Source organism: Selaginella moellendorffii, unplaced genomic scaffold, assembly GCF_000143415.4.
Source record: "Selaginella moellendorffii unplaced genomic scaffold, v1.0 SELMOscaffold_3, whole genome shotgun sequence".
In the NCBI taxonomy this organism is placed as follows: domain Eukaryota; kingdom Viridiplantae; phylum Streptophyta; class Lycopodiopsida; order Selaginellales; family Selaginellaceae; genus Selaginella; species Selaginella moellendorffii.
Genome location: NW_003314264.1, coordinates 3,720,705 through 3,734,067, shown reverse-complemented (window position 1 = coordinate 3,734,067; position 13,363 = coordinate 3,720,705). Strand labels below are relative to the sequence as shown.

The 13,363-nt window shown below is 48.4% G+C and overlaps 4 protein-coding genes and 1 long non-coding RNA gene across 5 annotated transcripts; 2 read left to right on the top strand and 3 right to left on the bottom strand.

The window, feature by feature from the left end:
• The first annotated feature begins 189 nt into the window (after positions 1-189).
• On the top strand, positions 190-1,992 carry LOC112343493 (carbonic anhydrase 2-like). The gene is made up of 8 exons (XM_024667047.1): positions 190-527; positions 591-664; positions 728-776; positions 835-951; positions 1,028-1,081; positions 1,370-1,455; positions 1,509-1,614; positions 1,671-1,992. Exons 1-8 carry the CDS (start codon positions 372-374, stop codon positions 1,839-1,841), a joined length of 813 nt encoding a protein of 270 aa, XP_024522815.1. The 5' UTR covers positions 190-371; the 3' UTR covers positions 1,842-1,992.
• Positions 1,986-4,827, top strand: LOC9643649 (glutamine-dependent NAD(+) synthetase). Its single transcript, XM_024667040.1, has 13 exons — positions 1,986-2,204; positions 2,262-2,567; positions 2,628-2,851; positions 2,898-3,001; positions 3,052-3,189; positions 3,243-3,411; positions 3,460-3,595; positions 3,645-3,783; positions 3,852-4,028; positions 4,078-4,245; positions 4,306-4,401; positions 4,451-4,576; positions 4,629-4,827. The coding sequence occupies exons 1-13, from the start codon at positions 2,011-2,013 to the stop codon at positions 4,749-4,751; spliced, it is 2,100 nt and encodes a 699-aa protein (XP_024522808.1). The 5' UTR covers positions 1,986-2,010; the 3' UTR covers positions 4,752-4,827.
• On the bottom strand, positions 4,762-7,173 carry LOC112344209 (pentatricopeptide repeat-containing protein At5g27110-like). Its single transcript, XM_024668523.1, has 2 exons — positions 7,104-7,173; positions 4,762-6,518 (listed from the first exon to the last, which is right to left on the bottom strand). Exons 1-2 carry the CDS (start codon positions 7,171-7,173, stop codon positions 4,762-4,764), a joined length of 1,827 nt encoding a protein of 608 aa, XP_024524291.1.
• On the bottom strand, positions 7,019-8,820 carry LOC112342672 (POU domain, class 4, transcription factor 2-like). Its single transcript, XM_024664821.1, has one exon. The coding sequence runs from the start codon at positions 8,092-8,094 to the stop codon at positions 7,618-7,620; it is 477 nt and encodes a 158-aa protein (XP_024520589.1). The 5' UTR covers positions 8,095-8,820; the 3' UTR covers positions 7,019-7,617.
• Positions 8,821-10,115: 1,295 nt separating this feature from the next.
• Positions 10,116-10,477, bottom strand: LOC112344164. Its single transcript, XR_002991612.1, has 2 exons — positions 10,284-10,477; positions 10,116-10,205 (listed from the first exon to the last, which is right to left on the bottom strand). It is a non-coding gene; the product is annotated as an uncharacterized LOC112344164 (long non-coding RNA).
• Positions 10,478-13,363: the final 2,886 nt, after the last annotated feature.

Genomic DNA, 13,363 nt, shown 5'->3' with positions numbered 1-13,363 from the left:
AAATATGACCAAAAGAATGGATTTTGTATGAGCATCCACGATCATTCTCCTAGGAAAAAATTCTTTCTTCCCGATCTTCATGGTTTTGTCCCAATCTTTCTCACGCATCAAGCGAAAATCCCACCGTGTTTGCGATAAGCAAATCACGATTTACGCAATGGATAACAGCGGCTTGGCTATGGTGGATCAGGTGAAACATCCAGTTGATAAGTCGACGACCTTTCACCACTTTCTTTTTCTTTGGTGCTCGTTTTTTTGTGCTCGAAAAATTCGTGCTCCGCTCGCTGGGATATACTCCCCAGATGCCTTGGCCTGCAGTATAAGTCTGGATCAAAGTCGGGTGGCTTTGAGGAGATCACCGCGTCGCCGCCATGTCTTCGTTGCGCTGCTGCCAAGCTCTGTCCGCCTCCGATTTCCTGGCCAGGAACCAAATCTCCTCCGAGGCTCTTGGGGCGAGATCGCTGCCACAGTCCTGCAATGCCGCCGCCGCTAGGAGGAAGATTTGCTGCTCGCAGCGGCCACATTTTGTAAGTGGGTCTCTTTGAATTCTTTCCTCTCGAGCTGAAATCTTTGGATTGCGTCGTCGCAAGGCTGTAGAGACGAAAGTGGCAGCCGCAGAGAGGATCAAGACAGGCTTCCAGAAGTTTAAAGCGGAGACATACACGTAAAAATTCTCTTTTTTCTTTGCTTTTGCTCTTCAAGGTGCGAGTTTTTGTGGTGTTTTCAGGCAGAATCCAGAGCTTTTCAACGAGCTGGCCAACGGACAATCTCCCAAGGTCACCGAATCCTCGAAACGAATTCCTTCGCTATAACTTTCTCGTGATTCTGGAACAGTTCATGGTGATTGCTTGCTCTGACTCGAGAGTTTGTCCCACCACCGTTCTGGGGTTCCAGCCGGGAGAGGCTTTCGTTGTTCGCAACGTTGCTAACATGGTGCCTCCTCCAGAACAGGTACTACAAAATCCAATGACTTTTCAAGCTCAAAAACATAAGAGACCTTTCTCGAGCATGATCGTCTCGTGAACAGGCTGGTTATCCTGGAACAAGTGCCGCTCTGGAGTACGCTGTCACGGCTCTCAAGGTAAATCTCTCACTCCTCTCAATTTTTTATGTCGCTAGAGTTTTTTGTTCTCTGGAAAGATTCAAGCTTTTAGTGTCGATTCTATTCCTCAAGTTTTGTTTTTTCGGAGCTCTTGCGTTCCCCTCTTCTTCTGCTTCTGGAGTGTTGAAACTTTTGGTTTCTCTGGGATTTCTGTGTTTCAAGCTCTTTTTCTTCTTCTTGACCTTTCATTTCTCTGGGATCTTTGTGTGTCATAAGCTTTTCTTCTTCTTCTTGTCTGTAGAAACTTTGCTTTTCTCTGTGTATCAGGTCGAGAACATACTGGTAATTGGACACAGCAGATGTGGAGGCATCAAAGCCCTCATGACTCAGAAAGAAAACGCAGCCAAGTGGAGGTAACTTTCCAGCCATCTTTCTCATGATCTCACAAAGTTCTCGGTTTCCTCAGTGCTTTCATCGAAGACTGGATCGAGATCGGTCGCCCTGCCCGTGCATCAACGCTCAAGTCCGAGCCGGAGGGGCAGATCGACCACCAATGCACGAAATGCGAGAAGGTGTGCTCAAGATATCTCTTTCCCTCTTACCAATCCCTCAATCTCGCGCCTTGCAGGAGTCCGTGAACGTCTCCCTATCCAACCTTCTCGGCTTCCCGTTCGTCAAAGAGGCAGTAACCAGCGGCACAGTCGCTCTCCACGGAGGCTACTACAACTTTGTAGATGGCGCGTTCGAGTACTGGACGTTTGGAGCTGATGGAAAACCCGGCGAAATCTCCAAGTTCTGATCTTGCAATCGAGAGTATATAATCTTCCACAGATCAAATCGCCTCACCTCACCAGTGAGTGAAACTCCAGTTGTGGAAGAAACCATAAGAAAAAATGCCTCTGTCCAACTTTATAGCTTACTTGGCGGGATGGAAGGTTTTAGGGTTTAAATTTTAGGGCTCTTGAGCAATGAGGCTCGTCAATCTTGCAGTGTCTAGCTTGAATCAATGGGCGATGAGCTTCGATCACAACCTGAGCAACACCAAGCAGTCCATCGCCATCGCTAGGGAGAGCGGCGCCGCCTTCCGCGTCGGCCCCGAGCTGGAGCTCACTGGATATGGTTGCGAGGATCACTTCCTGGAGCGAGAGACCTGCATTACCGCGTAAGTGCTTCGATCGATTTCTAGGGCTGGGGATCGATCGATTCTCGCTTTGCGCAGGTGGGAGTGCCTGGCGGAGATCCTTTCCTCCGGCCTCACGGATGGGATCGTGTGTGATATCGGCCTTCCCGTGCTACACGAAGGGGTGCTTTACAATTGCCGGGTGTTTTGCCTCAATGGGGAGATTCTTCTCGTTCGTCCAAAGAAGTTCATGGCCAACGATGGAAACTATCGTGAGCTGCGATGGTTCTCGTCGTGGAAGCGGCACAAGGTGGTGACATCTTTGAATCTCCCCGAGTGTGTGCAAGCCATTAAGTCGCAAAGAACAGCACCATTTGGAGACGCATACCTCTCGTTCCAGGACACGTACGTGAAAAAAAAAATTTTTTTGCAGTGGATTCTAAGCTTGCTTCTCTCTCTCTCCAGGGATCTTGCGTCCGAATGCTGCGAGGAGCTCTTCACTCCCAAGCAAGCCAGCAGCGGCCTGGCACTCCATGGCGTGCAAATTATTTCCAATGGAAGTGGCAGCCACCACCAGCTTCGAAAGCAGCGTACAAGGCTCCGGCTCATGAAAAACGTAACCGAGAGATGTGGTGGTGTCTACTTGTACGCAAACCAGCAAGGCTGCGATGGCGGGCGGCTTTACTATGGTAAGTGGACGCTCGCAAGCATCGTCACTGGATTTATTTTTTGCAGATGGATGTGCCAGCGTTGTGATGAACGGAGAAGTGATCCTCCAAGGACGCCAGTTCTCGCTGCGTGATGTTGATGTGTGCACAGTGTGCCTTGATCTAGACGAGGTGAGTGTTATTCTTTTTTGCTTCTTTGCATGATCGCTTCTTGCTTGCAGGTCGTCAACTTCAGGGCCTCTAAAAGCAGCTTCCGCGAGCAGGCGAGTGAGCGGCGTTCTATGGCTTGTGTCAACGTAGCTGCATCTCTCTGCGAGTTAAGCTCTAGTCGATCTTTGCGAATTAGTCGGCCATTGAAGGTAAGGTTTGACCATCAATGATATGTTCCAGTCTCGTGAGTTTTAGAAAACAGGCAACTCGATTTCTACCAGAACAGGAAATAGCGCTGGGGCCAGCGTGCTGGCTTTGGGATTACTTGCGTCGCAGTGGAGCTTCAGGTTACTTGCTCCCACTCTCTGGTGGTGCTGATAGCTCGGCAGTGGCTGCAATAGTTGGCTCCATGTGTCAGCTTGTTATCAAAGGTTAATCTCCATTCTCATCCACATTCTAAGCAACGTTTGTCTTTGCAGCTATTCACGAAAACGATAAACGAGTCTTGACTGATGCGAGGAGGATAGGAAACTATAAACCCGATGAAGAACCAGCCGATTCTCAAGAGTTCGCTAGCAGGATCTTCTACACAGTGTACATGGCTTCACAAAACAGGTAAGCCGTTTTGCGACATGTAGCTTTGACGATTCTATTCCTTTTGTAGCTCTACAGAAACGCAAAGCAGGGCACAGCAGCTAGCTAGAGAGATCGGCTCCAACCACTGGAACTTGAAGATCGATATGGTCGTGAACGCGCTCATCTCTCTCTTTTGTGGCTTGACGGGAAGAATTCCGCGGTACAAGGTCTCAAAACCTTTCTTTTCGTGTTCTTTTCTTCTGTCGCCAACACCACTTGTCTTCCGTGCCTTCAGGTGGACTCTGGTACTCCAGTCGAGAATCTAGCACTACAAAATCTGCAAGCCAGAGTCCGGATGGTGATATCATACATGCTAGCCTCGTTGCTTCCATGGGTCGGAAGAAAGAAAGGATTCCTTCTCGTGCTCGGCAGTTCTAATGCCGATGAAAGCATCCGAGGATACATGACCAAGGTAGAGCTGCAATGCTTTCTTTTCTCCTCTTATGGTATTTCTCGTTTAGTATGACTGCAGCTCCGCGGATATAAATCCCATAGGTGGTATTAGCAAAAGAGACTTGCGAGCATTCCTTCGCTGGGGAGCACAAAAACTTGGCTTCCCTGTTCTTGCTCAAGTGGAAGCTGCTCCACCAACGGCGGAGCTGGAGCCGAGCAGCGATGGATACAAACAGGTACTTGGCCTAGAAACTTTCATAAGCTTTTCTCTCTAACGCTGTGTCTCGAATCGCTAGACGGACGAAGAGGACATGGGGATGACTTACGATGAACTTAACAGTTTTTCTCGTCTGCGAAAAGTCGACAGGCTTGGGCCCGTCGCAATGTTCCAGGTAGAGTTTTTAACTTTTCTTTCTTGCTCATATCACTCGCTTTGTACAGAGATTGTGCCAAGAGTGGAATGGACTCCACCATAAGCAAGTTGCGAACAAGGTGAAGGATTTTTTCCGCTACTATTCCATCAACAGGCACAAGATGACGACTCTAACGCCAAGTTACCACGCGGAGGTAATCTTGCTTTGATCTTTCTTGAGTTCTAACATCGCTGGATGGATCGCAGAGCTACTCTCCCGACGACAATCGTTTCGATCAGCGCCAGTTTTTGTACGACTCGAGCTGGTCGCGGCAGTTCATGAAAATCGACGAGCTGGTAGCGAAAATGAAGAACGAAACTCCGCTTTGATACGCTCGTTTCATCTTCTCGAGGCCTTGTAAATGCTTTCCATCAACACGCAAGCTGCCGCGTCCATTTCACCCAAGTTCTTCAACGAGCCAAACGCGACCCTTCCCCCGGACTCGTCTCTCCACTTCGTGCATGCTCCTAAGACCGTCAGCCAAGCCAACGAGCTCGAGTCCGCTGGCGTCGACTTCACCAAGGAAATCGCGGCATCCAGTTGACTGGAGCGGCCGAGAATGTCCACCATACAGTGATAGTGCTCGAGCATCGGAGTGACGCCATACTTGGAGCTCATGGCCTCGAAAAACTCCTTCCCCTTATCCGCAAGGCCGGCATGGCTGCACAGAGCCAGGACGCAGACGAGAGTGATCCCATCGGCTCGGAGACCTTCGGCGGCCATCCCGCTGAAAAGTTCCAGCACGCTCCTCACATCCCCTTCCCGACTGTATCCAGCGAGCAAAGCAGTGAGTGCTACAGCATCCCTGGGTGCGAGTGAATCGAACGCCTGGTGAGCCTCGAGCATGCTCCCACACTTCCCGTAAAAATCCACCAGAGAAGTCGCCAGTGCTCGGTCTCGCTCAAGACCTCTCCTACAAACTTGAGCGTGGATCCGCCTCCCAGCTTCCACGGCAACAACACTCCCGCTGGCCTTCAACGCAGCGACGTACGTTCCGGTGTCCGGCGAGCAGCACTCGAGCTCCATTCTCTCGAGAGCTTCCAAAGCCAGCTTCCCCTGCCCGTTCTCCGCGTATCCACCTATGAGAGAGTTCCAAGAGACAACGTCACGCTGCCTCATCCTGTCAAACACCTTTCCGGCGTCGACCATGCTGCCACACTTTGCGTACATGGCCACCAAGCTGCTTGCCACGAACTTTTCCTCGTCACATCCACTGGCAGCGGCCCGGGAGTGAACGTCCATTCCTTTCCGGAGAGACCCCACCTTAAAGATCTTCCCATCAACTTGCGTGCCTTGCTCTCTCCCCGCCAGCCCAATGCAGGCCTTCAATGCCACAGCAAACGTCCACGCATTTGGTGGACAGCCCTGTGCTTCCATCCGTCCAAGGCAATCCAGAGCTAGATCCTCCTCCGCATTGTCAGCGTAACCCAGCATGAGACAAGTCCAGAGAACAACGTCGCGGCATGGCGCGGCGTCGAAAACCAGTCTTGCGCTCGTCATCCTCCCACACTTCGCGTACATCTCCACCAGGCAACTTGCGAGGAAAACATCCGAGTCGAGGCCACACGCTGATAAAAGCGAGTGAATGGCAGCTCCTTTGCGTAAAGATCTCGCCTTTCCATCGCCAACTTCTTCTTCTTCTGCCAGCCTTGCGCAAGCCTTGATCGCGGCGACGAAGGTCCGTGCGTTTGGCGAGCAGCCTTCCAGTTGCATACGATCGAAAAGCTCGAGAGCCACTCTGGCATGGCCGCTTTCTACATGCCCCATGACCAGTGCTGTCCAGGCCACCACATTGCGGCTATAACCCATCCCATCGAAAACTCTGCGCGCCTCTACCAAGCTTCCACACCGCGAGTACATGCTGACCAAGCTGCTCGTCACGTAGACATTATCCCTGATCTCCTCCCCAATCTCCCTGTGAATCCTTCTCCCTTTCTCCACATCCCTTGCCTCGCTGCATGCCTTGATCGCGGCGAGGAGAGGCGCTAGATTAACCCTCACCTTCTTGGATTTCCCGGATTTCTGCTCGACCCCGGCGCGCGCTATGGAAGAATGCGGGGTTCCACTCCATGGATCGATCGCCGTGGCTCGGCTGCCTGGAATCGGAGGTGCCGCCGTGATGCCGCAGTGATCTCATCTGGGGAGACTGGCGCCCTGATTAGGGTTTTGGAAAGAGTAGAGAAGAGAAAAGAAATAAAGATATCAAAAGAAAGCACAAGGGCTATAGCTAGGCCTACTCTCTTCTATACATTTTTCTTTGGTTCTTCCATCATCAGCAAGCCATTTTTTCTCGCGACAGCGCCACCAAATGTAAGTTGACTTTGCGAGGATGGAGGGATATCTACAACAGTGAGAAGAAGCTTGTTCCAATGAAGGACACACACATACACACACACACATAGAAAAAAAAACAAAGAGCTCTTTTCTTTTCCTGTTCTTGTCTTGCGAAAGTCAACAGTTCTTCGTGGTGGATGCACGATCGAGCTGACAATTATGCGAGAACTTCTTCTCTCGTTTTTGGTCTGCCTTGACTCCGTGAGAGCATTGATTGATACAGGGAGGGAGAAACACAAGTCGTGGAGACACACAGCACTTACACCTTGGAATGGTTTCGTTTGATTCATAAGTTATGATCGAAGTTCCCCAAGAACAAAATTTTTTTTGGTTCCTCCAAGAAAGACCTGGCTGGAGGAACCACACAGCAGAACTTGTGCTTGTAAGCCATGAGGCAGAGATTTTTATCCTCTTCATCGAAGTATTGGGCAGATACAAACTTCTACGATCAATCAACCTGTTGCTGGACTCGAGAATTTTTCTGTGAAAAGCCCCAATACTTTGATGAAGAACTAAAGCTCTTCCTTTGTTGTTGGCGATGATGATGATTGAATCAAACCAATCAATCAGTCCAGTCAATCAAAATCCAAAAAGCCACAAAAAGGCCGAGGAGGGCTTTTCGATCTCTGTGTGAGTAGTGGTGCTGGTGCTGGTCACTGCTCGGTGGTGTGCTTGCTCGTTGTTAGAAGAGCCTTGGAAGAAGGACACAAAAAAAGAAAAAACTCCCTCGAAGTTCTAAGATCATATATACGTATCTTTTGGCCCTGGCTGGAACGAAGTTGTTTGTGATCCTCGCTCGCTCGTACCTAGCTTCTGTATCGATCGAGCAGCAGAAGAGCTTCAAGATTTCCTGGAGGATTTTTAGTTGTGGAGAGGATCCGGGCCGCTGGGAACGAGGTGCTCGGAGGTGTAGAAGGAAGCGTCCGAGGTGGATGATCCCGGATAGAATGGTGGAGCTCGAGGAGAAGGCAATGGATCGCTCAGCAGCGTCCCTTGCGATGGAGGGCTGTGAGCGGCGTAGCCAAACGCTCTTGAATCATCGCTAGTGCCAAGCTTGTCTTGTTGGTCCACTCGCGGAGATTGTTGATGGTGGCGATGGTGGTGGTGGTGGTGGTGGTGTTGTGAACGAGAGAAGATAGAGGAGGAGGAAGAGGGGGCTTGATCACCACCAGGGACGTGAAGGGTCGTCGTTTCTGTGGATGAATGGTGGCGCTGGTGGTGGCGATCGTGCATTGTCTTCCTCGCGCTGGCCTTGAGATCGCAAAGATCTGCCGCGAGAGCAAAGACGACCGCCATAGCCATGCACCACCTGATGAAGCAGATGAAGAAGCCTGTCATGCTCCTCCCCGTGTCCACGGCTTGCCGATGGGACACGGATTGACATGAAATCTCGGACAAAAAGCCCTCTCTCGATCGGCGGTGTCAGCAAAATTCGAGGATCAATCAATCAATCGGCCCGGAAAGAATGCGCGCTGGAAAGAAACTTTATATATCGCTAAGCTCCTCTGCTCTTTCTTCTTTCTTTATCCTTCTTCCTCCTCTAGACAGGCATTGTCTTCCCAGCTTCGATCTTCACAGAGTCCCTCTCGAGCGCTTGCACAGAATCGCGGCTTATGGAAGCTAGAAAGATCGCCAATTCTTACATGCAAGATCAAGATGGGAGAGTGTGTGTGTGTGTGTGTGTGTGTGTGTGTGAGAGAGAGAGAGAGAGAGAGAGAGAGAGAGGGAGAGAGTATGGACGAATCGGTTCCCTTTATACTTGAAAAGAGAATCCTTTCATAGTGTGTGACCCCTGAGATTCCCAGCAGCAGTTAGTGGAACCAGAAAAACGAAGCTTATCCTTGATCTCTCCCTCTCTCTCTCTTCCTCTCGCTCACTCTGATCTCTCGATCCTCTTCGTCCCGGATGATTTTCATGACCCTTGGTGCAAGCCGGGAATCATTCTGCTCGCCTCTTGACGAGCAGGATCCAATCATTCACGTTAAAAATTGCTTTTTTGGAGGATCCCAGCTCCTCGCACGCCGATCATACTCGAAATGAAACTCCAAACTCTCGCTCTCAAGAACCCACCTCGGGAAAAAAAAGGACTTTCACACACAAGCACATGTCTTATACTACACACTTACAAAGATATCAAATGATGTGAACACTGTTACGTAGTTGTGTTCTTCCCCTTGGTTCTCTTTTTCTTTTTTTTCTGTTCTTTTTTCCTTCTTTTTTTTTTCTTCCTTTGTGTCATGCTATTTCAACACCCGCGCATTAAAGGCTGCGAAGATGCCTGTTTGTTCTTAAGATTCAATCCGAGCGTTTCATATTCTTATTTCTTCAGTAAAATACAAATGTATTCTCCGCGTTTGATCTTCCTTTCCAAGAAGAGATTGACGAGTGTCAGCGTAAGTGAGATTCCAGATAGGTGCTGCTAATGGCTGGTTTAAAATTCCCGAGGAATCTTTATCTTACACTTCCTGCTAGTGGAAGAAGAGATCTGGAACTGAAGTTCTCGCACTGGGAACTTGAGAAACGCTATTAAACGTGTTCTCCAGATGCTCGAATCTTTGAATCCACAATAACATTCAGTCACTGAATTATATGTTGTTTAGTGAGGTCTTGCCCACCAAGAAGCATAGTGCCAATCCAATCCCTTTCCATAATCTTTAAGTTTGAAAGAGTCCATTCAACGCGGAGCGAAACTTTGACTACGAAACATGCCTCCATCGCGTTGAAATGTGGCTCGTCGTCGTGCATGGAACCATCGCTTCCGCTCTAAACAACTATATGTAGACTACAATGCTCATGAGCCATGAATGGCTGGAGCAAGCAAAATTATAGACGTTTGACATGTTCTTCCTCAGACATTTTCGACCTTCGCAGCAGCAGAGATCACTTTCATCACGTTCCTATGTTTGAAGCACCACTTGATGATCATGGTCTCGGAAACATCGCGAAAATGATCCGTTTTTAAATACAAAATCAGTTTTTCCCTTGATTTTTTTTTTTTACTTTCTATCCATTCGTAAGCGAGCGAACGAACGAACCATCAAACATTTATGTCCGATTTGATAGACCTCACCCTCTTGCCTCATTCATTGTTGGCACATGCATTCAAGAGCATTTAATGGCGCCTGGGAATAAATTCATGTGAAACCAATCCTTGGAAGCCAAGCCAAATAGTATTGTGCCTGGCGTTCCTCAGCTCAATGATCATCTTCTCGTATCATCGCTGGTAAAACTTGCCTGATATCCTCGTCTCGTCTCGTCTCGTTTAGCTGGCTGGCTAGCTGGTTCCGCAATCGAGAAAACCATCTTTGCTCGCTCTCCAAATCATAAATTTGACTGAGCGGAGTGTCTGGAGATCTGGAAGAGCCGGACTGTTCTTTACCTTTAGCTTGATTCCCGAGACCCGGAGAAGAAACAATATAAATACCTCCCTCTCTCAGATTCCTTAGCAGCTGCGCATGACACGGAATTAATGAAATGTGGAAGAAGAACAAAAGAAGAAATACTTGGGAGACTTTGGAGTTACTTACCACCACGTTCGCAACGTCGGAGGAGGAATGTCTGCGATGGGATCAATTCACACAACTGTGGCTGGCTTGCGTGTGTCGTGTGAGTTAAAAACTGTCCAAGGACGCGCAACGAAACGCTCCTCCTTGTTTAATGTTATGTCTCGCCGGTGCGCATTTGCATTTGCTTGAATCTGGACTTGGTTCCACGAGCACAGGAAAACACCACCTGTTAGAAGAAAAACGAGCTCTAGAGTTAGAAAACAAGGAAGACAATCAATGCTCAGATGCATCGGAGATACTTACCATGTTACCACGAACGGATAGTCTTTCGTTGCTTCAGCACGGCAATTCAAGTGGTGGCGAGTACCTGATGAAATCTTCTACATTGGCATTGGTACTAGTATATCTACCTGCAAGAACCATCAGGAGAAAAAAAAACGTGTTAGTTTCGAGAAAGGAGAACTTTCGGCCTATGAGAGCGTATAGAGTTTTGCTTTTTCTTTCACTGCGACTGGAAAAAAGGTCAGGATCCGCCCGAACGAACGAATCCTGTGAGCCAAAAGATCTCTCTGGCGCACCATATCCAGCAACGCATACGTACCTTGTATTTAAGCTGTGCCTCGACAGATTACCTTTTTCCAAGGCCCATCAGTCGCCTTCCTCCCATTTAAACAAAAGCCTGACTCATGGAGAAAGAACGTCCCTGCAAAATTCCATGGACACCTCTGTTAGTACATGCACTTGGAGAGAAAAGAGAAAAGAGAAAGAAAAACCAAAACGAAAGGGAAAAAAAAGAAGAAGAAGAAGAAAAAAACGAGAAAATAGATAGAAAAGAACATACCCGTCCTTGTACATCAATCACCTCCCTGTGGTAACAAGCGCCCCAAAATACGTGTGTTTGGTCACGTAGCGAGCAATAACACGAAGCCAGTGTCTTGACAAGAACTCTGGGGATTTGCATGGAGAGAATGTACTCTCGGCCCATCCAGGAACACATAATGTATATTCCAAACCTGACACAGCACAAACACACACTCGTTTCATATCAGAGTCCCAACACCGGTGAGAGCTTTGCCAGGGTACCTGTGTTGCCACTTGACTCATACCGCCATCATTCTCTTAAATCCAGCCAGACTGCCTGCCTGCGAGCTTGAATTTTGTGACAAAAACAGCAAGAACTCGAAACATGGAAGGCTAAAACAACTTACACACGTCGCGCAGCTCTGCTCTTCACCAATTACCTTTCCATTAACGGCCACTGCAAGGAACGCAAAGCTTTCATACGCTCAGATGAAAAAATTCTACTGTCGAGTTGGAGCTAGCTGGCCATGGCAATAAATCGAAACAGGAGCTACCAACACTTTCGAAGCCCAGAGTTTTTTAGAAAAGACAAAGCGAAAACTACTGCTGGAGCACGACCGAGAGACCAAGACCAGTCAGCAGCAACGCAGGAAACTAGGAAAGAGAGAGGACTTACAGGCCAAGTTCTACGTCGCCATGGCAGCAACACTCGCCAGTACGCACTGAGCACGAAAGCCTTCATCACATTTGCTCGCAGAGGTAACATCTCCGTTCCGAGAGAGATTTGGAAAAACGTTGAATGGGACTCGTCAGTGGTGTGACTGTGCCTGCAAAGCAAAAACAAGTTAAAAGCAAAGATGGAGCAAAAACAAAAGAAAAACAAACCGAAAACAAAGCAAAAAAACAAGTTAGAAAAATAAGATGGTCTTGCAAGCATGAAGGAAATTTTTTTTTCAAGGGAGGCAAAGGAACCAAGCGAGTGATTTGGGCACAGGTTTGTGGGGCCGTGGCCATTTTCAATCATTCAAACAATCCCCCGGAATCACTCACCAGTGTCAGCCGCGGCGCAGCAAATTTATGAGCTTGAGGAGACTAGTATGCCGCAGTGTGTTGCTGTGGACGTGAATTATTTTTCGCGGTTGATCAGGCTGTGATGATCCGGAGGCACCATTTTGTCCCATTGTTCCGTGCATCGACAAAACAATCAGATGCCTGCCGAAAATAAAAAAGAGAAAAGAAGCTTCACACTTCCAGAGCCCAGGTCATAAACTATGCTAGGAAGTGAAAAAACATGCCAGGAACTAGTTGCCATTAGAAAAAAACAATGCCAGGAACTCACCAGTTGCCATTCATACCCGCCAGCAATCAAGAACCCTAAAAAACCTCGATGAGTACTTTGACATTTAAATTTTTAAAGAGCGCGGGAAGCCAAAAGAGCTCACCGATCGAAGGTGGCGTGCAGCAAGCGCTAAAACTAACGACTTTCCGTGCTTGTCCACTTACAGCGCTAAAGTTCTCTCCAAATCATGCAAGGCTCTGCGAGAAAACAAGTATTTTGTACGGTATTCTTTGCCCGTTAGGTGACCCGACTGACTATTTTGCGCCCTCGCTTTGCTTGCTCCATCCAAGCTCCAATATTCCCTTTTCGATTCAACGCTTGGCTCCAGCTCCGTGTCGTGATGCCTAGATGTGGCCGCGTGGCTCGCTTGCTTTGACAATCTTGCAAAACAAATCCAAAGAATGGGCCGGGTTCACGGGCCATACATGCGATTCTTTTCCTTGTCAATCAGCTGGTCAATTCTATATACACCAGCTTGGCATGATCTTAAAGCTCTAACTCAAAAGCTAAGCGCTTAGCTATCTAAAGTTTCCAGAATCGGTCTTTAACTTGAGTTTGCACAGTTTCCATCATGAAATCTCGATCGCACTGCAAGAATGTTGGTACACTGACCGGAACAACACACGGCCTTAAATTCTCGCTAGGCTTGACTGGATCTGAAATGCCCAGGAACAAAAAAGAGGAGGAAGAAACAAGCTCGTAAAAGAAAAGGAGTTCTGGATCGAATAGATGGCAATCTAGCTTCACAGAGATAGATGCACGGTCTTGGCCTGTTTCATCTTTTCCAGGCTATGGTTGCCCAACCACACTCTAAAATTCAATGTCTTGGCATACCTATATCTATACCTCGTTGTGACACTGGGTATACGTACTCCTCTACCACGCTCCCGATTTTAAATGTTCTTGTTGTGCATGCATGAATTTGGATCCGCCAGGAGATTCTAACTAAATGGCGAGAGCG